A 26,586-nucleotide genomic window follows, 5' to 3' on the forward strand; every position below is an offset into this window, starting at 1 on the left:
CTAGACTAAGCAACAGCCATGTCTGACCTCTGCAGTAAAGTCACTGCTTCCACAGAGATAGAATTGGTCCTTCTCTGTAGCATCCTGGCAGGGGACTGGCTTTGGTCAGGCTGTGGCTGCTTTCTAAAGAAAACAAACGTAAAAATGTTACAAACATTTTATTTTGATGCACCTGGTATATATTCAGCTGATTCAAACTGAAAGTTTGATTTGGCTTTATTATCACACAAATTTAAAGTCTGGGGTATATGTATTTTTTGTTTATATAGGAAATGTATGTTGATGCTATTACAAGAGACAATTGATAGGTACATTCTACAGAAATAATAAGGCTATTTGTACATTTAACTGTAAGCATCACAGTAATGCACACATTTAGAGACATGCCAGATATTTTCTGGTCTCACAATTTCTATTATCTCTATTATTCTATTATACTTACGAATGCATTGCACCTTTGGGTTCCCATAGTGATTTTCTTGACATTGGTCACATTTCTTGCCTTTGTATTTTGGTTTGCATATGCACTGACCTGTAAACTGTTAAGACTCACACTATAAATAAACCAACACTCCAGGGCCTTTCACAACACAGATGTTAATGTATCTGATAACATTTAATCATGCTGCAAAACCATGTACGAAGGAATATAGATCTGAATCACAATATGTTTGTGAAAATATGAAACAGAAAACTATTTTTCCTGGACTGTATACATGTCATATTATTCAGTGAACTAAAATACAGTCCAGGAGAATGATATCTTCCATTTCATGCGTATCACTCAGCTTCTTGATTTGCAACAGATTCACTGGAAAGCTGAACACCAGACAAACTGCTAAATACATAGCTGAATAAGTTAAATGTACATGTAATGATATTAGCACAAGTACTTAACATACCATGATTAGAAGCCCAACCCCATATTTGGCAGAAATACAATAATGTAGTTGTCAGCGTAAGTTAAAAATAAAAAAGCAGTACCATCGACTACACTCACTCTATCTCAGATGTTACCCCCAGCAGACCCATGTGGTCACCAATCCAACCCTGCACCACATCCGGGTTTAATGACACCAAGCATTGTTCAACCCATTTCCTGTAAACCAAGGTTGTTAAGGCTCCGTCCCTCACCCAAGATTCACAGGAAAATACTGCAGAGACATGTACCACCCTATGCCAGTGCTCTCTGCAGAATTTTGGATCTGCCAACTGCTGAAAGTAAAAAAAGGGTGAAGAGGACCTGTGATGTCACCAGAAGGGGGCAAAGGGGAAGGAGGCTTCAAAGACAATAAAGGTTTGTTTTAAAGCTTATTTATTGCTTGTGAACAAAATCTAAATATTTGAATGCTCATAGCCTTGTCACAGTTACACTTTAATGTTTATGGAATTCAATGACTATAAATATACTACAGACCCTTCATTTCCAATCCAAGATTAGATTTGTGAAATCACAGAGCAAATAATAAAGGAGAATATCTCTATCCGGCTTCCTGCCCAGCTAACTGATGTCATTGAATGCCAGGGAGCTCTGGATGGTTCCCCGCTGAGGTCCTGGCAACCCATGATGTCAGTAAGCTGGGTGGGACAACCTGTCCCACCGCATACGCATGCATACGGCAGCATATCCAAGCACCAGCAACCCCCCCCACAATGGAATTGCAAGCAACAGCAGCATTGTAATCTTGTGTCATCCCTGCATAAAGTGTACACAATGCCCCTTGAAATCTCATTTCATATTTGTGTGACTGGGTCACTGCTTTTTCCAAGAGTCTACAAAGAGTTTGGATACAATTTCAGGCATCCCTTCCTCTGGCACTACCTTCTGAAAGTCCTAAGACTGTAGGAATGCCAGGGTTCTCTTTTCTCTTTACAGTAACGGGATAATTTATGAATCTTATGCCCAGCATATACTGTAGCAGGGCAAATGCTACGCTACCTTTCTCAAACAACTGTTCATAATAAACTAATTTGTTCAATGGAATGTATAATGTTTTTGAATATATTTATTTATTTATTCATTTATTTATAATAGTGAAAAATAATAAAACTAAAATGTATAACATCTTATTATGTAAATATAAACTATTAGAATCATGTAGTCTTATTTTTAGCCATCACATGGAGTTCCAGGCTGCTTTTGTTCATCCTTTGCTAAAGGACTGTATAGTGGTTATATATATATATATATATATATATATATATAATGTCAAAAAAGACAAAAATTCAGTATTGTAGTGTGCAATGATATCTTTTTTTTTGGACTAACAAAATATATAAATATATATATATATTTATAGTGGTGAGAACTAAAAGGGCATCCCCCTGATCCCCATATACACACCTTACCTACGCTCCCTCGCAGCTACTCTGCAGCTGATGGGGAGAGGTGACATTACTCCCCCAGTCATGTGACAGTGCTCAGACTTAGTGCTTGGCTGGTAAATCTGGATACCATCACAGAGGATTTGGTAACTTTTTCTTCAATGCTTCCTCAGAAAAGGTAAGTACATGGGTTCTGGGTATGTCCTTTCCAGAGACATTACATGGGCAATATAACAGTGTCTCTTTAACCGCATTTGAATTATGTCAGGCTTATTTATTCATAAATTGCAATGATCAGTGATAATATATGAAATATCGTAACAAATACTATCCAGTCACTTTTTACCTTTAATCATGTTAAAACCTTTGAAAGGTTCCACCCTTTAAAGAAAAAAAAATGCTTTTTCATAAAATAAAAAAATGTGCATTCATTATGTTTTTGCATTGGAGCCAATAAAGAATTGCAATCTCTGTCAGTAGATTGTGGGTGCTACTGCAGATTCTCCCTTCTGTCCCTGTCTGTACCTCAACATGAACATTCAGTAACATGAACAGGAGGAAGAATGAATGGACTCCAAGTGTGGTAATGTCATCGCATTTGTATTCTATTGAGAACTCTGCCGGGTGGGTGACGGGACTCCAAAGGATCTGTTAATGGATGATATAGCTGTGGGCGGAGTCATGCACAGCTGATCTGAATTAAAAAAAATAGCAGCAGCATGCAGGGAGAAAAACACTGCAAATTAGGTAAGTGTGTGTGGGAGTGTTGGGTTGGGGGGTATTAAAAGCAAACTTAACCTTTAAATACTGTTATTACATTACTGCTATTTGCTACATTATTATACTCCTCTAATTCACACTATATTGTAAATTATTAATGTCATAATAATATGTAATATTTCAGAAATATTTACCTGATTGCACTGATTCCCTAAGGAATTACTTAGATAACAGCTGCAAGGCCGACATCCTTTTCCACCGGAATAGTCCCAGTATCCAGGTGCACATGTATCACACATAATTCCAATTACATTGGGCAAACAAGGGCACTGTCCAGTAGTTCTGTCACATACACATTCCCCAACCTCCTCATAAATTGAGCAGTTCTCATCCTTGGTTCCCATGGAGTTACAGACACACCCTTCACCAAAAAACAGTTGTGTCTATTAGTAAGAAATTATTACAACATCAAGCCTGTATTAGCAGATAATAAATAATAAGCAGAATACAAATGTTCATTTTTTCTTAAAGTATATCTAAACCCAAACCTATTTTTATATTTTGGATAGAGTAATCGTTTGTATTGGTATTACAATGTCAATGTTATAAAATGAAAGTGTATGCTGAGGCTTTAGATCTCCTTTATGTGTGTTTGTAAAATGTAAATGAGTGTCAAATATAAATTCAAGTATACATTCACTCAGTGAGTGTAGGTGCAGCCAAATGTTTTTCTACAATAGTTTTTTTTTTCTTCTGGACATGAGAGGAAATATCTCTGACAATGGTTTCACTAGACAGGTAGATAGTAGTACTCAGGAACAGAAGTGCAGGCAGAAGTAAAAAGCAGTAAAATACAGGAAGGCTAGTACACCTGTCGGATTTGTATTGCTGTCTGTATCGCTGTTGCAGATTTTCCCTCACTTTCTGTATGGTGGTTGCCAGCCGTTCAAGTAAGGGAAACCCCTGTAACATGGCCCCAGCTTGCAGTATTAACCAGCAGGGGTTCTAATCCTTCCCCACTCTATTTAAAACAAAACATGGTTAATATACAAAAAAAGGCTACCATTATCCCTATATGTGAGTCCTCTGGTTATATAATGTACTTCACCTCAAATGTAACATACCACCATTTAAATTCTAAATTGAGATGGTTGCTGCATAATATTGGTTCAGTATATCATCCATATTTCTTGTTTTACATGCTGTTGAAGTAAATACATTTTGCTGACTTAATGGACAGAATGAGTCCTGAGCCACTCTACAAATTAAATCAACATCGTCATTGTGAGTTTTTAGCAATGGTGATGTTTCTTAATGTTTATTAGTAGCAAGTTTTGAATAGTGTTTGCTCATGTACCACTGGTACATGAACAAAAACTTGCAGATTGGGCAATAACAGAGTGTTTATATCCCCAATGTTAGTTTTTGTGTGCAGTGTATGGGTTGCTTTTCCTGTGAATTATATTTTGATTCATTATTTTATACCAAAAGCCTGTGTAAGGGTGGAAATACACGACCTGATTCCAGCACAAGCCAAGCATCTCCTGTGACAGTTGGGAAGAATCAGGCCATATAGGATTGGGATATGGAGTACTTTTGGTCTGTGGTGTTATGGGCTTTGATTATTCTATTACTTCTTATGACCTATGAATTAAATGCCCGCTAGGAGATTGCTTGGAGGCACAAGATGCACAAATGTCTAAGTGGCTGTAAATCCTTGGTAACACATTTCCCTGTAAAGCCAGGTATTTTCATCTACATATTTTAAACCTAGGAACTTGGCACTTATATTGGCATGTACAAAGCTGGCGTTGACACACTGTATGAACAGTGGCAGCAGTACTCACAAAGGTTATCAGCAATAGTATGTCAGGAATGTGGCTTTTGCAACTGCTGTTATATACAAATTAATATATTAAACAGACATACAGTGAAGAAAATAATGACTTGATCCCCTGCAGATTTTGTAAGTTTTGTAAGTTTGCCCACTTACAAAGAAATGGAAGGTCTATAACTTTTATCATTTAAATGATAGAGGCAGGATATCAACCAAAAGTCCAGAAAAAACACATGATACAAATGTTATAAATTGAGTTGCAGTTCAGTGAGTAAAATAATTATTTGATCCCCTACCAACCAACAATAATTCTGGCTCCCACAGACAGGCTATGTGTTACACAGATTAGTCCTGTCACTTTAAGAAGGTGCTCCTAATGACAACTCATTATGTATATAAAAGACACCTGTCCACATAATCTCTTTCTTCCATTCAAACCCCACCACCATGGGCAAGACCAAAGAGCTGTCAAAGGACGTTAGGGATAAGATTGAAGACCTGCACAAGGCTGGAATGGTCTACAAGACTATCAGCAAGTAGCTTGGTGAGAAGGAAACAACTGTTGGAGCAATTATTCACAAATGGAAGGAATACAAAATAACCATCAATCGCCCTCGGTCTGGAGCTCCATGCAAGGTTTTGCCTCATGGGGTAAGGATGATCATGAGAACAGTGAGGCGTCAGCTCAGAACTACACGGGAGGAGCTTGTGAATGATCTCAAGGCAGTTGGGACCACAGTCACCAAAGAAACCATTGGTAAAACAATACACCACCATGGATTGAGAACCTGCAGCGCCCGCAAGGTCCCCTCCTCAAGAAGGCACATGTGCAGACCTGTCTGAAATTTGCCAATGAACATCTAAATGATTCAGAGAAGGATTGGGAAAAAGTGCTGTGGTCAGATGATACAAAATTGAGCTCTTTGGCATTAACTCGATTCACCGTGTTTGGAGAAGGAAAAATGCTGACTATGACCCTAAGAACACCATCCCTACAGTCAAGCATGGAGGTGGAAACATTATGCTTTGGGGATGTTTCTCTGCTGAAGGTACAGGCCGACTTTGCCGCATTGAGGTGCCAAGGGATGGGGCCATGTATTGTAAAATCTTGGATGAGAATCTCCTTCCCTCAGCCAGAACACTGAAGATGGCTCATGGATGGGTCTTTCAGCATGACAATGGCCCAAAACATACCAAGGCAACAAAGCAGTGGCTCAAGAAGAAGCACATTAAGGTCATGGAGTGGCCTCCAGACCTTAATCCTTCAGAACATTTATGGAGGGAGCTGAAACGTTGAGTTGCCAAGCGACAGCCAAGAAACCTTAAAGATTTAGAGAAGATCTGTAAAGAAGAGTGGACCAAAATCCATCCTTTTAGAGAAACATTAGGGCTGAATTCTGTAATAAGTATAGAAGCCCTGTGCCACTGTATTGCCATCTGTCCTGTGTAATATGGGATTGTCCTGGATCTTAAAGAAAACTGTTGAGTCAGTACAGGATACACTTTGTATTTAATCTCATGTCTTGTGTCACACATTTCTACATAATAAACAAGCCAGCCAGGACTAATTGAATAAAATTGTTTCAGATATGGTTCATTTAAGATAGGGGTATAAATTCACTAGCAGACAACTTTAGTACTTGCTTACTTGTACAATTCTGATGATGTCCAGTACCAAAGTAGCCTGGTAGACAGGATGCGCAGTTAGGTCCGGATGTGTTTCTCAAACACTTTAAACACTCCCCTGTGATTTTGTCACATGCTTCAGGATCTGTTATATCTATATTGTTATTGCATTGACATGGTAAACATTTTTCTCCTTCTTCTATATTTCCATAAAAACCAACAGGACACTCATTACAGTTCTTTCCTATGAGAGGAAACAATCAATATTACAGACCACCAATATATATTTTCACAATAATAACTTTCATACTAATAAACTATATTCAAACACATACTTTATTCTATTACTACAGAGGTAATGCTGAGTATATGGCTACAAAAATGTAAGGTAAAGCTAGTCAAGTATCCATGTGTAGCCAACATGCAGGCATTAATTTTTGTGCAGCTGAAAATCTGGAGGGCCTCTGAAGATGTAGGAATTCACTGTAGTAGTCAGTGCTGATATCTTCCAGGTGCTGCTTGAGTAACTTGCCTCCAGTATACTGAACACGGACAGCAAGTCAGTTGAGCAGCACCCGGAGGAGACCGGCACTGACTGTATGTAGCACAGACTACTACAGTGAATTTCTGCATTTCCAGTGTCCCTCTAGATGTGAGATATGAAGAATTAGAGGTGACTAAGCTGGACAAATTTATGTTTAAAAAGAGATAATGCCTGGAATTAGTGATGCACCGATACTGATACTGGTATTGGTATCGGTGCCGATACTGAGTACTCACCCAAATGCTCCGATAACTACACCGATACTGGAACTGCCAATCAGGAAGCCGGGTGGTAGGTCATGACCCGCCGCCCGTCTTTCTGATTGGTCAGGAAGCCAGGCTGCCTCGCAGCATTGCGAGGGAGTGCCAAGCCGTTCTGCTTTTGATAGAACACCAGCTTCCCAGGCATCCAGGAAGCCGGGCCACCCAGGATGCCGGGCCCACACTACCTCGGGATGCAGGTAGACAAAAGTATCGGTACTCATACTCAATTCAGTAAAAGTGGTATCAGTGCATCCCTAATTGGAACTCCAGGAAGTACTTGGCTTAACCCCTCTTAGGTCCAGATTTCCATCACTAAAGCCCCTAGGTACACATAGGTGCCCAAAGAAACACATATTTAGTAGGATCCCCTCTTTTAAATACAAATTTCTGTTTCACTCAGCAAAACCTGGCTTAAAGTATTATGACATTGTGTAAATAAGCCTACATGAGGTAACTGCATTTCTGCTGATGATGGGAAAAAAATGTGTGGCCGAAGACTACAAAGAGAAGTATTGGTTTTATACCTGTGTAACCTTCTAGACAGTTGCAGGTCACCTCTTGAGTATCAGGGTTTTGTTCACAGGAATCTGCAAAATATTGGTTGCCTGTAGGAGAACCTGGACACATACATGGGCGGCATGGCTGTCCTTTTAGTGGATTCCCAAAGTAATTATCAAGACACCTGCAGAGCCAAGATTTAAAGCAAGTCAATATAGGTTAAACATGACAAGAAGAATTCATTTTCTAAATGTTCCCTTTACGGATCTAATCTCTGCCATTTGAAAAACCCACACATTTATAGAAGATACCAACTACAAGAACCAAGTTAGTTCTTACAGAGTTATCTATATATTTTATTTACTTTCTATTCAGGATCTCCTAATGCCATCTCATTTTATTTTATTACAGGTATTTATATAGTAAATGGATAAAGGTGGTACACCGCGCTAGTAGTAGAACCAACAATAAATACATTCCTAAAGTGAGCAAGCTGCAGTACTAATAAAGTGATAATAGGTGAATAATGACACCGCGCTAAATGTATTTATATAGTGCTGACAATTTATGCAGCACTTTATTTTAATAAAAAATAAGAAAACAATGCACTCTTCAAAGCACTTGCAAAATACTCTGTTGATGATAAAACCAAGCTTTTTCCAGGATATATATATATACAATATACAATATACAATATATATATATACAAACATAAAGTGTTATAAAGTATACATATAATTTCTAGGTTCCATACCGTTCACAGTTGGTGCCAGTTGCAAATTCCTTGCAGGTCTTGCAGGCCCCAGTTACTGGTTCACATGACTCTGATCTTCCATTACACTGGCATGGTCTACAGTTTGGAAATCCATAGTATCCAGGAAGGCAGCGATCACAGTGACCTCCATGTGTGTTATATAAACACTTTAAACATTCCCCTGTGACTTTATCACATGCTTCAGGATCTGTTATATCTATATTGTTATTGCACTGACATGGTAAACATTTTTCTCCTTCTTCTATATTTCCATATAAACCAACAAGACATTCATTACAGTTCTTTCCTATAAGAGGAAACAATATTACAAACTGCCAATATATATTTTCACAATAATAACTTTCATACTAATAAACTATATTCAAACACATACTTTATTCTATTACTACAGAGGTAATGCTGAGTATATGGCTACAAAAGCGTAAGGTAAAGCTAGTCAAGTCTCCATGTGTAGCCAACATGCAGGCATTAATTTGTGTGCTGAAAATCTGGAGGGCCTTTGGGGATGTAGGAATTCACTGTAGTAGTCAGCACTGATCTCTTCCAGGTGCTGCTCGAGTGACTTGCCTTCAGTATACTGAATACGGACCGCAAGTCAGTTGAGCAGCACCCGGAGGAGACCGGCACTGACTGTATGTAGCACAGACTACTACAGTGAATTTCTGCATTTCAGTGTCCCTCAAGATTTTGAAGAATTAGATGTAACCAAGCTGGACCAATTTATGTTTAAAAATAGAAAATGCCTGGAACCAGGGATGCACCGATACTGATACTGGTATTGGTATCGGTGCTGATACTGAGCATTTGGGCGAGTACTTGTACTCACCCAAATATTCCGATACTTACCCTGATACTGGAACTGCTGGTCAGAGGGAGATTCCCTCTGACCAGCAGTGCCACAAGGGAACATGAAGCCAGTCTTGACCCAGGCCAGGCAGTCTTGACACACTGCCTGCTTCCAGATTGGCTAGGAAGCCAGCTTCATACTGCCTAGCAACACTGCAAGGCAGCTTGGCTTCCTGACCAATCAGGAAGCCGGGCAGTAGGTAATGACTCGCTGCCCGGCTTCCTGATTGGTCAGGAAGCCAGGCTGCCTCACAGCGTTGCGAGTGAGCATGAAGCCGTTGTGCTTTCGATAGAACACCAGCTTTCCAGGCATCCAGGAAGCAGGGCCACCCAGGAAGCCAGGCCCACGCTACCTCGTGATGCCGGTAGAAGAAAATATCAGTACTCGTACTCAATACCCGAAAGCTGGTATCAGTGCATCCATACCTAGAACTCATATTTAACTTGGTAGCAGAAGGATTCATTTACCCATGCGTCTGTGGCAGATTATCTTGCTGAAGGAGAGTTTACTCAGGGTCTGTAAAAACTCCAGGAAGTACTCGGCTTAATCCCTCTTAGGTCCTTTCCATCACTAGAGCCCCTAGGTACACATTGGTGCCCAAAGAAACACATCTTTGGTAGGATCCCCTCTTTTAAATACAAATTTCTGTTTCACTCAGCAAAACCTGGCTTAAAGTATTGTGACATTGCGTAAATAAGCCTATATGAGGTGACTGCATTTCTGCTGATGATGGGAAAAAAATGTGTGGCCGAAGACTACAAAGAGAAGTATTGGTTTTATACCTGTGTAACCTTCTAGACAGTTGCAGGTCACCTCTTGAGTATCAGGGTTTTGTTCACAGGAATCTGCAAAATATTGGTTGCCTGTAGGAGAACCTGGACACATACATGGGCGGCATGGCTGTCCTTTTAGTGGATTCCCAAAGTAATTATCAAGACACCTGCAGAGCCAAGATTTAAAGCAAGTCAATATAGGTTAAATATGACAAGAAGAATGAATCTTATAAATGTTCCCTTTACGGATCTAATCTCTGCCATTTAAGAAACCCACAAATTTCTAGAAAATACCAACTACAAAAAAACAGGAATGTTAGTTCTTACAGAGTTCTCTATATATTTTATTACTTTCTGTTCAGGATCTCCTAATGCCATCTTATTTTATTTTATTTTATTACAGGCATTTATATAGTGCTGACAATTTATGCAGCACTTTATTTTAATAGAAAATAAGAAAACAATCTACTCTTCAATGCACTTGCAAAAGACTCTGTTAATGATAAAGTCAAGCTTAAATATAATTTCTAGGTTCCATCCATACCGTTCACAGTTGGTGCCAGTTGCAAATCCCTTGCAGGTCTTGCAGGCCCCAGTTACCGGATCACATGACTCTGAATTCCCATTACACTGGCAAGGTCTACAGTTTGGAAATCCATAGTATCCAGGAAGGCAGCGATCACAGTGACCTCCATCTGTGTTATGTAAACACTTTAAACATTCTCCTGTGATTTTATCACATGCTTCAGGATCTGTTATATCTATATTGTTATTGCACTGACATGGTAAACATTTTTCTCCTTCTTCTATATTTCCATATAAACCAACAAGACACTCATTACAGTTCTTTCCTATGAGAGGAAACAATCAATATTACAAACCACAAATGTATTTTCTAAAAAATAATAACTTTCATACTAATAAACTATATTCAAACACATACTATACTTCTTAAATACACAGGTAATACTCTGTGGCTAGAAAACAGTCAAGTCTCCATGTATTGTTGACATGCAAGCATTTATTTGTGTATAGTCAGGAAATGGGATAATACATCTCATCAAATAATGCTTTTTGTACAGGACATACACAGTATCTCACAGAAGTGAGTACACTCCTCACATTGTTGTAAATATTTTATTATATCATTTCATGTGACGACACAGAAGAAATGACACTTTGCTACAATGTAAAGTAGTGAGTTTACAGCTTGTATATCAGTGTACATTTGCTGTCCCCTCAAAATAACTCATCACACAGCCATTAATGTCTAAACCGCTGGCAACAAAAGTGAGTACACCCCTAAGTGAAAATTTCCAAATTGGGCCCAATTAGCCATTTTACCTCCCCGGTGTCATGTGACTCGTTAGTGTTACAAGGTCTCAGGTGTGAATGGGGAGCAGGTGTGTTAAATTTGATGTTATCGCTCTCACTTTCTCATACTGGTCACTGAAAGTTCAACATGTCACCTCATGGCAAAGAACTCTCTGAGGATCTGAAAAAAAGAATTGTTGCTCTACATAAAGATGGCCTAGGCTATAAGAAGATTGCCAAGACCCTGAAACTGAGCTGCAGCATTGTGGCCAAGGCCATACAGTGGTTTAACAGGGCAGGTTCCACTCAGAGCAGGCCTCGCCATGGTCGACCAAAGAAATTGAGTGCACGTGCTCAGCGTCATATCCAGAGGTTGTCTTTGGGAAATAGATATATGAGTGCTGCCAGCATTGCTGCAGAGGTTGAAGGGGTGGGGGGTCAGCCTGTCAGTGCTCAGACCATACGCCGCACACTGCATCAAATTGGTCTGCATGGCTGTCGTCCCAGAAGGAAGCCTCTTCTAAAGATGATGCACAAGAGAGCCCGCAAACAGTTTGCTGAAGAGAAGCAGACTAAGGACATGGATTACTGGAACCATGTCCTGTAGTCTGATGAGACCAAGATAAACTTATTTGGTTCAGATGGTGTCAAGCCTGTGTGGCAGCAACCATGTGAGGAGTACAAAGACAAGTGTGTCTTGCCTACAGTCAAGCATGGTGGTGGGGGTGTCATGGTCTAGGGCTGCATGAGTGCTGCCGACACTGGGGAAATACAGTTCATTGAGGGGCCCATGAATGCCAACATGTACTGTGACATACTGAAGCAGAGCATGACCCCCCCCCCTTCGGAGACTGGGCCGCAGGGCAGTATTCCAACATGATAACGACCCAAAACACACCTCCAAGGCAATCACTGCCTTGCTAAAGAAGCTGAGGGTAAAGGTGATGGACTGGCCAGGCCAAGCATGTCTCCAGACCCAAACCCTATTGAGCATCTGTGGGGCATCCTCAAACGGAAGGTGGAGGAGCGCAAGGTCTCTAACATCCACCAGCTCCGTGATGTCGTCATGGAGGAGTGGAAGAGGACTCCAGTGGCAACCTGTGAAGCTCTGGTGAACTCCATGCCCAAGAGGGTTAAGGCAGTGCTGGAAAATAATGGTTGCCACACAAAATTTTGACACTTTGGGCCCAATTTGGACATGTTCACTTAGGGGAGTACTCACTTTTGTTGCCATCGGTTTAGACATTAATGGCTGTGTGATGAGTTATTTTGAGGGGACAGCAAATGTACACTGATATACAAGCTGTACACTCACTGCTTTACATTGTAGCAAAGTGTAATTTCTTCTGTGTTGTCACATGAAATGATATAATAAAATATTTACAAAAATGTGAGGGGTGTACTCACTTCTGTGAGATACTGTAGATATGGAACACACTGTAGAATAGCAATAATATAAGTGGTCCCTTTAATAGGGAAAATAAAAGTCAAGTTAGCAGCCCTTATTGGATTATGTGATTGTGCAAAGGTGGAATATTACAGTTAATTCTACATATGTGGTAAGACAGACGTTGCTCAAGAGTGCTCCTTTACAACATCAAAGATTCCTCTCGTAGGCAAAGTCTCCAGATAACCCTAGCAGCCCAGCGGTAGTACTGTACATAGTCCTCAAACAGGTGTCTACTAGCTTGACTTGGTAGCAGCAGAGTTCCTTTACCTATGCTTCTGTAGCAGATTCTTTCAAAAAGTGAGAGGATGGTCTAATATTACTTAGTGTCTATAAAAACCCACAGGAAACACTCAGCTTAATCCCAGATGTATATTACTGGAGACCTTAGGCACACATTGGTACCCACAGAAACACATCTTCTGTTAGGATCCCCTCTGAAAATAAAATAAAACACTTTCCTATTTTACTGAACCCGGCCTGTCATAAATATTGTGACTTTGTATAAATAAGCGGTATATGAGGTGATTGTATTCATGCTGATTATAGGAAAAAATGTTTGGCTGAAGACTAAGAGGAAATGTAGCCGCCTCTTCACCTCTACTGTTTATTGGTTCAAATTTACTTTAAATAATGATAAATCCAGTGCTGACCCTCACAGCTATGGCTTGCAAGGTAACCAGCTCAATACCAACTTACAATGCAAAGGTGTACAGCAGAACTCCATATGTAGCCCACCAGTTAAAATCCTGCCTGTTAGGGTTACTCTTCTTCCAAAGAGCAGCAAAACATCTCTCTAGGCTATGGACTAGTGCCCTCACTAACATAAAATTCCATACTTTCCCACTCCTATACCTATTCATGCTGGCATACTCCAACCCAAGATCATGCCACCTACTTAAGACAAATTCCTGCATATAAGGAAGTCTTGTTGAATACACTGGCCACATGTAAATCTGTCACATTATCAGACTGACATTTGGCTGTAAATTCTTATTTTTTTTTAATATACATTAGCACAAATACATTATCATGAGGATTGATCAGAAAGGGTAAACAAATTAACCCGTGCAGTCATTAGAATTACCAAAGCTATTTGAAGTAATGTGTTTTATACCTGTGTAACCTTCTAGACATTTGCAGGTAACATCTTGAGTATTAGGGATTTCTTCACAGGAATGTGCAAAATATTGGTTGCCTGTAGGAGGACCTGGACACATACATGGGCGACATGGCTGTCCTTTTAATGGATTCCCAAAGTAATTATCAAGACACCTGCAGAGCAAAGATTCAGATTTCATAAAGATGAATAAATTAGTCTTCCAATTTTTCCCTTTACTGGTTTATTCTCCCGGCCAAATTCTAGGAGATGCCAAAAGGAAACCACCAGGAATGTTAGGCCTTACAGATATGTGTACATATTTAGTGGTAAGCAGAAATCAACAGCACTCAGTGAATATATATATATACAGTATATATATATTATGTGGTATTGTGTGGAAATCCCAAGGTAGAACTGGGTGTTGTAGTCATCCAGGACTCTCAGTCAGAGGGGCTGAGCAGTTCCTGGAAACAAATTATTTTGCTGGGAAAGAACTGGCTTTGCAGTTCTCTCCAGGTTTTCTGGATTTGGCATGGGATCCTGAAACTGGGATATTTCTAAGAAAATTGAGAGGGAGGAAATCTCCATTCATGGGTCCATTGTTTAGGAGTGGCCAGCATCTAATTGCACACCTGTGCAGAGCACTTATGGGAAGGGTGCTGGCTAATGTTCTGGGCTCCAGCTGGGAAGAGGAACAGAGGTGTTCAGGAGTCAGGAGGACTCCACCCAGAAGTCAGAGGGGAGCCAGGTGGCTGTGTGTGCTAGAGGCACAGGGAAGACAGCCGAAGAGGCTGAGAGAGCCATTTACACATGGAGTATGTGTGGAAATCTTTGGTCGGTGAGACATTGTCTACTTGCTGAAACATTAGCAGACTGTATTTTATGTTGATGAAAGAAATAAAAGACTGTCCTGTTTATGTTTAAAACGGCTTCAAGACTGTTCCTTAAGCATTCACCATATGTGCTAAGTTCCCCAAACATCACAATATACAGTATATACGCACTATATACAATTTTTATATATATATATATATACATATTATCTAGGTTCCATACCGCTCACAGTTGGTACCAGTTGCAAATCCCTTGCAGGTCTTGCAAGCCCCAGTTATTGGATCACATGACTCTGAATTTCCATTACACTGGCAAGGTCTACAGTTTGGAAATCCATAGTATCCAGGAAGGCAATGATCACAATGACGACCCTTGATGTCTTTACGGCAAGCACACTGACCAGTAACCTGATCACACAATGTGCTCATTGAACCATTGATATGACAATCACAACCTAGGAGACAGGGCAAAAAACACAAACATATACATTATTTCTTATTGCGTGCTTCAACATCAGGGTAAGCCTCTAATTCTTAAAAGACCACATAAATGTATTTACTACAGAAGCACCTGTTTCCATGTAGATTTTTCTGTGTGCAGTGTGTATGGCCTGTAACTGGACAACCGTTTGAAATAATAACCTAAGGGTAGCATAATCTGGACAGAAAAGTAGCTTAATTTAAAGAAACCCTATCACCATTTAAAAACACTGCTGGTAAAAGCACATAAAAATGTTGTAATTTAAATGCTTGTTTACAGCATTTTTCCTTTTCATAAACAAATTTTATTGACTTGTAATTTGCCTCTGAACTTGCCAGCAAATTTGACTACTTCAGAAGAGTAAAGCCTATTCCCTCCTGAAACATTGACTTATAATCTCTTGTTTGTAGATAGAAATCTTTATTGTATTCATTTGTTAGTTTTATGATAGTTTTGGTATTTAGCCTTTGCAGTGATGAGAGTATGAAAGTAAGTCCCTTCTGGGGATAAAACTCTAGATTTTCCCTGAATCAGAGATGACAAGTTATCCCATTAGATCCCTAAAATATGAGATTTTCATACCTAGACAGCCGTTGGGACCAAATGCATAGCTGCCCACAGCACACCTATCACAACAGCTTCCAACAACATTGAGCTTGCATTGACATTGACCTCCGATCTTGCTGCAACGATTGTTTAATGATCCTTCAGAATTACAGGAACACTCTGGAATGATTAAAATAGTTACAGTAACAATCAATAGTTATTTTAATTTAAAAGAGTCAATCAAGGCAACAAGTTAAAGCATTCAGTGAACTACGAAATCCATCTAGTAAACAAAGCAATGTGTTGTTGTTTTTTTGAGTGGTTTAGGGTTAGAACCTCCGTCAGGTCGTTATTGCTGTCAGTTTTTCCACTTGGGAGATTCACCTTCTCTATTGGTCCTTGTGACTATTGTCTTTGATACAAATTTTTGAATAGGAGGAGAGAGAAAATTGTCAAATGGGTAAACCTGTTCCTGTAACAACTATTGAAGAGGAAATATTATATTGTTCTCCTAATTGTGTCTCGTGGACAGGACGTAAAGAGAATTCTCCCTGATGGGACTCTATACAAAAAGAAAGCTTTGGGTTCAAATACACGTTAGATTGAGTTCTTGGTAAGACCCTGCATGCCTGTATTATGTAACTTGTTTCATTCCAGAAATCTATTTTTTGGTATCATGCCTCCTAAGATGCAGTATTCTTAAGCTAATTGTTTTTGTGAATCTGTTGTAAAGTTTCTTACCTGGAGATACTGCCAGTAACAGCACTTCCTGTTTCAGGATGACAATGCTTTTTAAATAGTAGTAACATTGTCAGCCTGCCTTCAGGGGCATTCCGAGGCTGGGTGACACACCCAAAGCGGAGACCAGGTGTCACCCCGCCGTGACGTCATAATCACGCATGCGTGGTGGCCTTATTGACTCTTGTCGGCGGCCATCTTGGTGATGGACGCTGTCAGAGAGAGGAGGGGACGTTTACCCGGCAGGATGAGGTATGCTGCCGTGTCCTTCCTCTCTCCTGACACTGTCAAGCTCTCGGTCCGTGACCGAGTGCCCGACTTTTCATAGGGGGTGACACCAAAACGATTGTCAGTCATTTTCATGCCACCCCTCCAATGGTGTCACCCGGGTGCGGGACGCACCCCCCGCATCCACTTGTGACACCACTGCCTGCCTTGAGCACTCATTCATTTGGTCATTGGGCTGCCTATCAGCTCTGCAGGAGGCATTTGCAGGCCTGATAGGCATTCCAATTGCCAAGTAAAGGAGTGCACACAGTAGACTGCCAACCCTGCTGTGAATTGTAAAGCAGAGGTTAAGTATTGTCAGCCTGAAACAGGAAGTTATGTTACTGGAAAATACTGGCACTATGCCAGACATGCAGAAAAAAATATTTTAGGTTTACGTACACTTCAAACACCTATGCTAACCAGACGTGTTCAAAATTAACACAGGTTTGATTGGCAAGAAAACCTACAGTGCCATTTCACATTGAAGCTGCATTCTTGAAGGTTCTAAGGTCCCCCCATCAGTCAGATCTTGGAAACATGGCCCAACACCTAGTCCTTTTTCATAAGCTCCATCTGCAGTTTAGGAGTAAGTGCTTGTGATGGACCGCCTGGTACCCCCGCAGGGTACCACGGCTAAAGGTCACAGCTTCCTCTTGCTATCAACCCAATCCAAAGTCTTACATCAGTTCCCAAACACAGTCATTATCGCCTTTACACCCAGCTCTCAGCCCAAGACTTATTGCAGGGTTGTGCAGTTCTACCCGGGAACCAGTCGAGACATAGTTTAGAATAGAGAAGAACTAACTTTATTGAAAACCAGCTCAGTATGTATACAGTTCTGGTGGTCTAAAAACATAATGCAATCAAACATTAACACAATGCAAGCAACCATCCCCTCCCCAGTGCCATAATCAAAGAATAGGGAGAGAGAAAACAATTATGATGAGATTAACTATTTTCTGAGAGTCTATCATATGTTAATTTACTCAGCTATACCTAGTGTCAGAGTTAAGTTAATCCCATTATTAACACAATTACATAAACGGACAAACAGACTTTAACAATGTAAATAGGAGTTCAGGTCCAGAGTTAAACTCAATTGTGTTCTGCTGCATTCCATATTGTCAAGGTCAGTTCAGATCGGGGTAATAGGATTTGCCAAACATGGATTCTGGCTCCTAAGATGGCCTTCTATAACAAGCTCCATAGTCTACAAAGTTTCTAGTAATTGGGGAAACATTATAGTTGTAATCTAAAATAACTTGCGCTAATGGGATTAATAAAGTGGGTAACAACTTAAAATATGTATTAATATTAATATGACCATAAGATTAAAATACCATAAAACATTCCTAAGAACACAAGGAGAAAAGCTGCTGAACTCAGGCTAAAAGCCTCCAGAATAGTAGTATAACGAAATGTACAGCGCTAAATGTCTTTCAGGAAGTTCAATACAAATTGCAATTGAGGATCAAAGTGATGTTACCTCCGTGTCAAACAAATCATGAAAGGGTGTGTGTATATCATAAATGTGTAACAAATCATAAATTGTCAACCGTGATAATAAAACGTGTTATAAATTAGCTCATTATTTAAATAAATAAATTCTGCAAACAACATGTGTCATATATGTAAAAAATGAAAAATGAAAATAAAATGTTATCTCATTATAAGCTAGTCCATGTTGTTTTCTTCCGAAAACTATTAAAAAAATGCAAACTTATATCAATTTTTTGAGAAATGTATTTCAAGTTTTTTTGACTTTCTCAGAGTTCTCAGGTCTTCAGCACAAGAAACCCCAAAAATGATGAAAAATAAAGATAAAAACACTCGTAAAAAATATATATTAAAAAGCCAAGGAAATGTTCAGTGTTGTGAAGTCTCCCACGAAACAAACCAAAAGGAGGAAAAAGCAGGCAGATCCCCTATAAGAGATACACTCACCAGATCCCTGATGATCGAAAGCCTATATTCTTATCCCGTGGCGGTCAAAGATATATTCCCTCGTTTAGTAGAAGCCTCAGGTTCCAGACCTGCTTCAGAAAGGACACCAAGATACCAACAGCAAGTTCTGCAGGGACAGGAGAGATCAAATAGAAAAGACCAAAAGTCCTTCATCTCGGAACAGCAAGCAGGTCTGGAACCTGAGGCTTCTACTAAACGAGGGAATATATCTTTGACCGCCACGGGATAAGAATATAGGCTTTCGATCATCAGGGATCTGGTGAGTGTATCTCTTATAGGGGATCTGCCTGCTTTTTCCTCCTTTTGGTTTGTTTCGTTGGAGACTTCACAACACTGAACATTTCCTTGGCTTTTTAATATATATTTTTTACGAGTGTTTTTATCTTTATTTTTTATTTTCATCATTTTTGTGGTTTCTTGTGCTGAAGATCCGAGAACTCTGAGAAAGTAAAAAAAAACGTTAAATACATTTCTCAAAAAATTGATATAAGTTTGCATTTTTTTAATAGTTTTCGGAAGAAAACAACACGGACTAGCTTATAATGAGATAACATTTTATTTTCATTTTTCATTTTTTACATATATGACACATGTTGTTTGCAGAATTTATTTATTTAAATAATGAGCTAATTTATAACACGTTTTATTATCACGGTTGACAATTTATAGTTTGTTACACATTTATGATATACACACACTCTTTCATGATTTGTTTGACACGGAGGTAACATCACTTTGATCCTTAATTGCAATTTGTATTGAACTTCCTGAAGGACATTTAGCGCTGTACATTTCGTTATACTACAATTGGGGAAACATGGCACTTCCTACCAGGGGGAAGAAGTAGTCCCAACAGCCCCCCTGTACTCACCTTCCGAAAAAAGAACCACTCTAGGCCAAGGCCTATAGTCGGTAGGGAGGAGGCATGCCTTCAGTGGCCTCCAATTGCCTAGGGCACGGAGGCTTCCGTGACCGTGCTCACATGTCGCTGTCTATCATATCACACTTATTAGGTAATAAATGTACCATAATTTACCTACGGTGAAATATGCCGCAAACTGTATAGAATAAAACTTTTTGAAAGTTTTTTAAAGGCTTTGATTTTTGTACCACCCAACATCTTGCTTCCATTTTATTTTACCAAAGGTAATTCCTCCTTTTAATCTAGTCTGTACTGTTCAAAACATAGTATGCTTGAGAATGTCTGTCTTTGAGGTCAACAAGTTGGAATGCACTGTTTTAAAGGAATGTTAAAAGGTTCTTTTCACAAGCAGGAATGATGGAATACCAGTTTCCAGAGAATTATTTTGTGGGCTTGATATAAACCGTAACTACAATTTTCTGATAAGTAGGTTTATGCAGGTATCAGTTACGGATCTTGATCCAAAGCTTGATATATGTATATAGTATATACATATATCATATATGTGTATTTTTTCCTTCCAGTGACACGATTGAGGCAGGGGTATGTTTTCCTTCTAGTGACACCACCAACACAGGGTAATTTTTTTCTTCCAGTGGCACCACTGATGCAGGGGCAATTTTTTACTTCTAGTGATGCCACCAACTGTCACCAATTGTCACTGTTGGCTCCATATTTTATTGTGGGACAGAATATGAACTGCTATTAAACTCATATGTTAAATGCCTCTTGCCTTTTGGTGCAGTGTGCTGCTTGTGGCACTATTACCCTTGCCCCTGCTTCAGCAAGTTGTGTGTGTGTGAGTACTCGTGAAAATGCCCTGTATCGGCCCCAATACAGATACTTGTGTTGGTATCAGGACATCCCTACTTTTAACCTTTTTTTTTCAATAGACTTGTTCTTGATGATCCTCCAACAAGCCATTCTTAACATAATTTTTTCTTAATTGCCTACATTCAGAGGTTACAGCACATGAACTGTGACTACACACAGTTGAACATTGCATTACTAGTGATTATCACTATTTACTGCCGGCAAGCTGTTATGCCATGGACTTCATATTGATTCGTTTTCAGAAAACAGATACCTGTCACATTTTCCTGTGCCATGTTTCCATGACAGATTTTTGCCATGTTTCTGTGATCTTCCCACTGTTTTAGGTGTTTGGCTTCCAGCCTATTGCAGGTCACAGGCCTGCAATCAATCTACTCTCGGTCGCCTCCCTAATAGAGCCAGTTCACCCGTTGCTTGGGGTTCGAGCAATTAATCAGTTGACTAACCCATGTTCCTTGATAACTCTTTGTGCTTCCGAGTATCCCTGTGCTTTCTAAGTACTCCTTAGGATTTACCTGAATTCCTGTCTTCCCTGTATTCCTGTCTCCAGTGTTTCTTGTATGCTCTGTGTTTCTAGTGTGATCCAGTGGATATCACCGGAGACCTGCCATTGCATTCTCCAGTAAGCTGTGAGTGGATCTGAGCTGTTTGCACCTTGTGCTCTGCTTGATTGTTCTTGCTCTCCACCTTCTGTGTGTCTGCATTCCCCTACCTACCTGCTTCCTCGGTGCCTCAGCATGCAGAGCCTATGTATTTTGAACCACTGTGCAACGCACTCTATCTTTTGTGTATTAGTGACACTGTATCTTTGTGTGAATCCTGGACTATTTTGTAACTCACTCCTTCCTTTGTGTACCAGTGACCCTATGGGGGTGATTTACTAACCTAAACACACGCACGCACCAGGTGCGTGTGATTTTGACACAGCAAAACGTATTTATCAACCAAAAAGTCTCTAAAAGCATATTTCCACTAATGCCATATATGGAAAAATCATGCACATGATGCATATATAATGCTGCTTCACAGTTTAGACAAAAATGGTTAGCTCATGCATTTACATTCCTGCATTCATCAACGCAAGCAACACAACGTAGAGCTAATTTACACAATATCACCTTGCAATTCATGCTTGGCTTTGCACAACACACCTGCTGGGTGTGTACACACTACAAAGGTTTTTAGATTCCACCCATAGATCATGCTGGAAGGGAACACACTACAGAGGTGTATACATGTTCGTGGTGTGTTTATAAGGTTAGTAAATCAACCCCTATATCTTCCTGTGAATCCTGAATCGCTGTGCAATGTACTACCTTCTTTGTGTACTAGTGACCCTGTACCTTCGCGTGAATCCTGAACCTGTGAGCCATCATACCCTGAATCACCACTGCACCTCCGTGCTGTATCAGACTTTCCCTGTGTGCCACTGCACCCTTAATCTCAGCGCTGCAACAATTTTGCACATTGGCATTGTGTCAGACTCTGCCAGTGTGCCAATGGAATAGTAATGTATTATACCAATGATGTATGTCATTTATGTAATGTATTACACCAATGAAAATATAACCCATTTTAAAGTGATTTGTAATTGAAGTGTAACTATGGAGAAAATTAAAAAGTACACATATAGTGCATTCTGCCTCTAACAAGCAGTTTTTGTTTTTCTAAATCTCCTCTGTACATAGGTAATCTACTGGCTGGATATTGACAGGTAACATCAAGCTATGTTACACGGGAATTCAAAGAATCTAAAACTTCTTTGTTAATGCTAGAGACAGACTGCATAAAATATGTGATTTTTAATGTGTTGCACCATAGTTGCACTTTTATTTTCAAGCAAATTGTCTTAACAGCAAAAAAACATAATACAATGTTATACTTACTAACAGCACCATTATGTATACGTGCAGACATGCTAACAATAAGCTTCTCACAGACATCTGGCAGAATTTCTGTTCCAATGTCAGAAGCAATTTCAATGCAGTTATAATAATCATATTCTTCTAATTGCTCTTCAGTACAGAGATTGCTTAGAGATGAAATCTGGGGAATCAGTCCAAGCTTTAAAGAAGATAAAATATCAGATTAAGTTTTTCATTTAATAAAAGACATGTAATGCAGAGAAATATGTACGATGCAAGATTCTCATTATGGAAGACGTAAAGCAGTCAAATACAATATTATTATAATTATTGTACAATGGAAGTCAAATACAATATAAATCCTTAATTAAGAAAAATATCATATGCAAACTTTAGGACATTCCAATGTTAGGCATCTTGTAGCACTAAAGTCTAGAACATATTAAATTAGATTTAGATGAAAAGGGAATCGTGGTCACCATTTCGTACACATTACACCATACAATAAACAATTCCTGCTCTCAGCAGGTCACAGTTATGCATGACCTACATTCTACCCTTGTTTAATTACTCTTTGCTGATATCATTCATACACAGAAGACAAAAGCATAAGGAATGTGTACAAGACCTGACTTGTGTGTAGTTTATACAGAAGGCTTTCTTTTTTTTTACAGAGCATACACTGGAACCTCTGTGGGAATGGAGACACTTCTGGCCTATAGAGAGGGAGAGGATGGACTTTCCACCAGGGACTGTACGCCTTGTAAGAAGTGCTATTATCAACAACCAGTATTTCTGGGTATTCTAGCTATATCTCTCTACCTCTTCAATTCAACGTTCTACAATAAATACTTAAAATACATGAATGAACTCAGGATCTGCTTACTGCTGCAAGGTGGTTTATGTGAGTAATTAGAGTAATTACACTTGGGGACAAGGTTATCTCATCTGGGGGTCCCACTTGTAACCACAAGATAAGTCCCCAATCCAGATTCCTCACTGGTGCAGTTTCTAACTGAGTATAATGCTGATTTCTCTCCTCTTCTGGATCCAAAGAGGATCCCACCACTAGACAGCCAATAGGAGGTGTCCACATCACACAGGCAGGGATGTAGACACCCAAAAAAGGACCCCTCCTGGTGGAAGAGGGTGGAAGAGGAGAGGAGAATAGACTGGATGCTGGAGCATCAGGTAAGTAACATGGGCATTTAAATCGGGTTTTATTTTAACTAAAACAAGCGATCATTTAGTTACTGTTATCCTGAAAACAGGCTTTAAGGATCCATTCAGGGTCAATGGGCTGTCTGAACACAACAGGTGTGGAGGGCCCTTAAAGGGACTGATCTACTAAAGGAGTAAAACAGGTTCACTTGGCAAAACAAATGTTCAATTAGCTTAGGTAATTAGCAGAAGTTGTTTTCACTTCAATCATTCAATAATATGCAACATAACATTAAACACATTTTATACATTAATTAGGTATTCAAAGTGAACATAGCATCACCTTTAGCTTGTATCTGTGTATGCATGTGAGACACTCATTAAAGCACACCTTCCATATTTCTGAGATGAGAAAGAGGGTCACTTTCCAGCACAATGAGCGGACAGAATCTGGAGCATTTGCCCATGGCACAGCTTCTGCCTATCATTCAATGCTTAACTGAACAAACTGAAGAGAGAAGTTGACTGGGTAGTATGGGTAATTGCTTCAGATTCTGTCTAATCCGGTTTTGATAAATTCCCCCAATGTATTTAGGTAATGGTCACCACCTAGCCATACCCCCACTTATGTGGACCATTAAAAATGTTTATGTCAAAAATAATTGATTAAACCCTGATTTTTTTCCCCACCATTTCTTGTCTTTTATTCTGGCTTTTCGAAATAACAAAGCTATTGAGTCAGTATTTACACACTGGTGGGTAGTAGATAGAAGGTAAGTACTGTATGTGCTTGTTAACCCTCTTGCTCTAAAGCAAACATATTAGTTTGCCCTGAAGGAAGTACATGTGTCTTTAGTACATGTGTCACTGGATCACACATGTACTTCCTGAAGGAAGTACATGTGTCTTTAGTATTATCTGTTAGCATCACTCAAGGGATGTCATACAAGAAAAATGAAACTAATGATTTCTGAACAGACATGCTAATGCAATTAACACCTAATCATATATTATGAATACTGCAGTACTGTAATGGAATCAGAGCTCACTGTTATCAGACATAACCATTTGACCTATATTATTGACATGGTTCTATGCAATCAACACTTATGTATTTTTTTTTTATGCATGCACTTACCGAATCAACAAGAATATATTGCTTATTTGTAGGAATATTTGATACTTGAGAGAAATCCACATCTATTAGGTATTCTCTGTCTGGGTCCAGGCACACAGGGGTATTCAGCAGTGCAATCCTGCATGGGATAAGGATAACAGAAGATAGAAGACATTCTTACAAATACTATAATTATTTTGCAAAAATTCCTGACACAGCTGTATGTTGTGCATCATGGATAAGACAAATTACTAGAATGTGTTTTTTTACTCAGATTTGATTTCTCCAATTGTAACTTTAAATGTTGCAAGTTGTTCCAACTCCAATTATATTTAGAAAATGACAGTGTTAGACGAATCTTAGGTATATTAAGGAGATGATTTGATATGTGATTAAGGCTGCCATCTAGTGTACGGTTTTTGCATTACAATCTTTCCCAATATTTATTTAGGATGTGGGAAAGCCCCTGCACACTAATATTTTAGCAAATGTCAAGTGGAGAGCTAGGTGGACCACAAAAAGTTTATTGTACCTTAATGATTTCAATTGTTTATTAAAGAAGAAGTCTGGGCATATGAAATCTTAACCCTTGCAGTGCAGGGGTAGCTTCACTGCAAGGGTTAATATTTCATATGCCCAGAATCCTTCTTTGTGCTCATTTTGACTTGGGAGCTAAAATAACAAAGTTATACTCACTTGAATATCAGACTCACCTGGCTGCTAGTTCGGTTCCTGCAGCCTTCCCCTCTGCTCTGGCGATGGACTGTGCCTTGACATCCTCACATTCAATACAGTGTATTGGACTTAATGACTTACAGGAATGGAGGAGGAGGGAGGCTGCAGGTTGGTCAGAGATTCAGGTGAGTATATCTTTCTTATTTTAGCTCCCTAGACAAAATGAGCACTTCATTCTTGCAGTGTAGGGGTAGAACTTCCGCAAGGGTTAAGATTTCATATGCCGAGTTCTTCTATAAGTAAAACATGGAGTCAATGTCCCTTAATTTTATAAGTCAAATTAAAGTAAAACGGTTGAGTGGCCCTTTAAATAAACAATCAAGAAATGAATGTTATCTCAAACAACTAAAATGGAAAATAAACACATAATTAAACATTATCAACTGTTTCATTGAATACAATAAGATCGATTGTCAGGTAAAAGACTGACAAACAGACTGATTCACTCCTTGGCAATTAATTTGCACATATGAATATGTTCATTTGTAACAACTGTGTTATTTTTGTATTGGTGTACATAGTTTCAATACATTTTAAAACTGAATTATGTTTTACCTGTTAGTGGCAATCAGTTGAAGTGTATATCCTTCAGGCGGAAGTTTGTTGTTTCTGCAGCGTTCACTTAATCCACCATTAGGGAGGTTAACCATAATTCTTGCTGTCCAGTCCTCTGTTGACTATATAAACACATACAAACAGAAGTACAGTAACAGACATTATGCAATATTTTGTGCTATAGGTACTAATAATTTTCAAGATAGAATTATTGAAAATTATGTCTTATGTCTTGGGAGCACATTCATTTTGGGTTGGCGTATGATGGAGCTTTGCAACATTGGGGACTAACATTTTCTGCTTAGTTTGGGCACTTACACTTAACCCTTTCACTTTTAAAGATGTTATTTTACTAGCAGAATGGAAATATCATATTTATTTTTTCAACTTCTGCTTTCAACTTCAGCTTGTCCTCATTTCTGCGTGGAGTCTCCTGCAGTAAATGTGAATGTGATTCTGCAGCTGATGGTCTGCTGGCCATATATATAAAAGG

At 39.2% G+C, this 26,586-nt stretch overlaps 1 protein-coding gene across 1 annotated transcript in view; it reads right to left on the reverse strand.

Moving 5' to 3' along the window:
• The window catches only part of LOC108803213 (laminin subunit beta-4-like), a gene marked incomplete at both ends in the record, with an annotated part of 40,005 nt that overhangs the window by 6,202 nt on the left and 7,217 nt on the right, over window positions 1-26,586 (reverse strand). The window contains 9 exons of the mRNA XM_018575055.1: window positions 443-539; window positions 3,240-3,466; window positions 6,531-6,752; window positions 10,218-10,375; window positions 15,128-15,359; window positions 15,968-16,111; window positions 22,547-22,724; window positions 24,825-24,942; window positions 26,094-26,215. Of these exons, the coding sequence (XP_018430557.1) occupies window positions 443-539; window positions 3,240-3,466; window positions 6,531-6,752; window positions 10,218-10,375; window positions 15,128-15,359; window positions 15,968-16,111; window positions 22,547-22,724; window positions 24,825-24,942; window positions 26,094-26,215 (1,498 nt within the window). The remainder of the gene's footprint in view (window positions 1-442; window positions 540-3,239; window positions 3,467-6,530; window positions 6,753-10,217; window positions 10,376-15,127; window positions 15,360-15,967; window positions 16,112-22,546; window positions 22,725-24,824; window positions 24,943-26,093; window positions 26,216-26,586) is intronic.

This window comes from Nanorana parkeri, unplaced genomic scaffold (genome assembly GCF_000935625.1).
Source record: "Nanorana parkeri isolate BGI_ZX_2015 unplaced genomic scaffold, ASM93562v1 scaffold3500, whole genome shotgun sequence".
Classification (NCBI taxonomy): Eukaryota; Metazoa; Chordata; class Amphibia; order Anura; family Dicroglossidae; genus Nanorana; species Nanorana parkeri.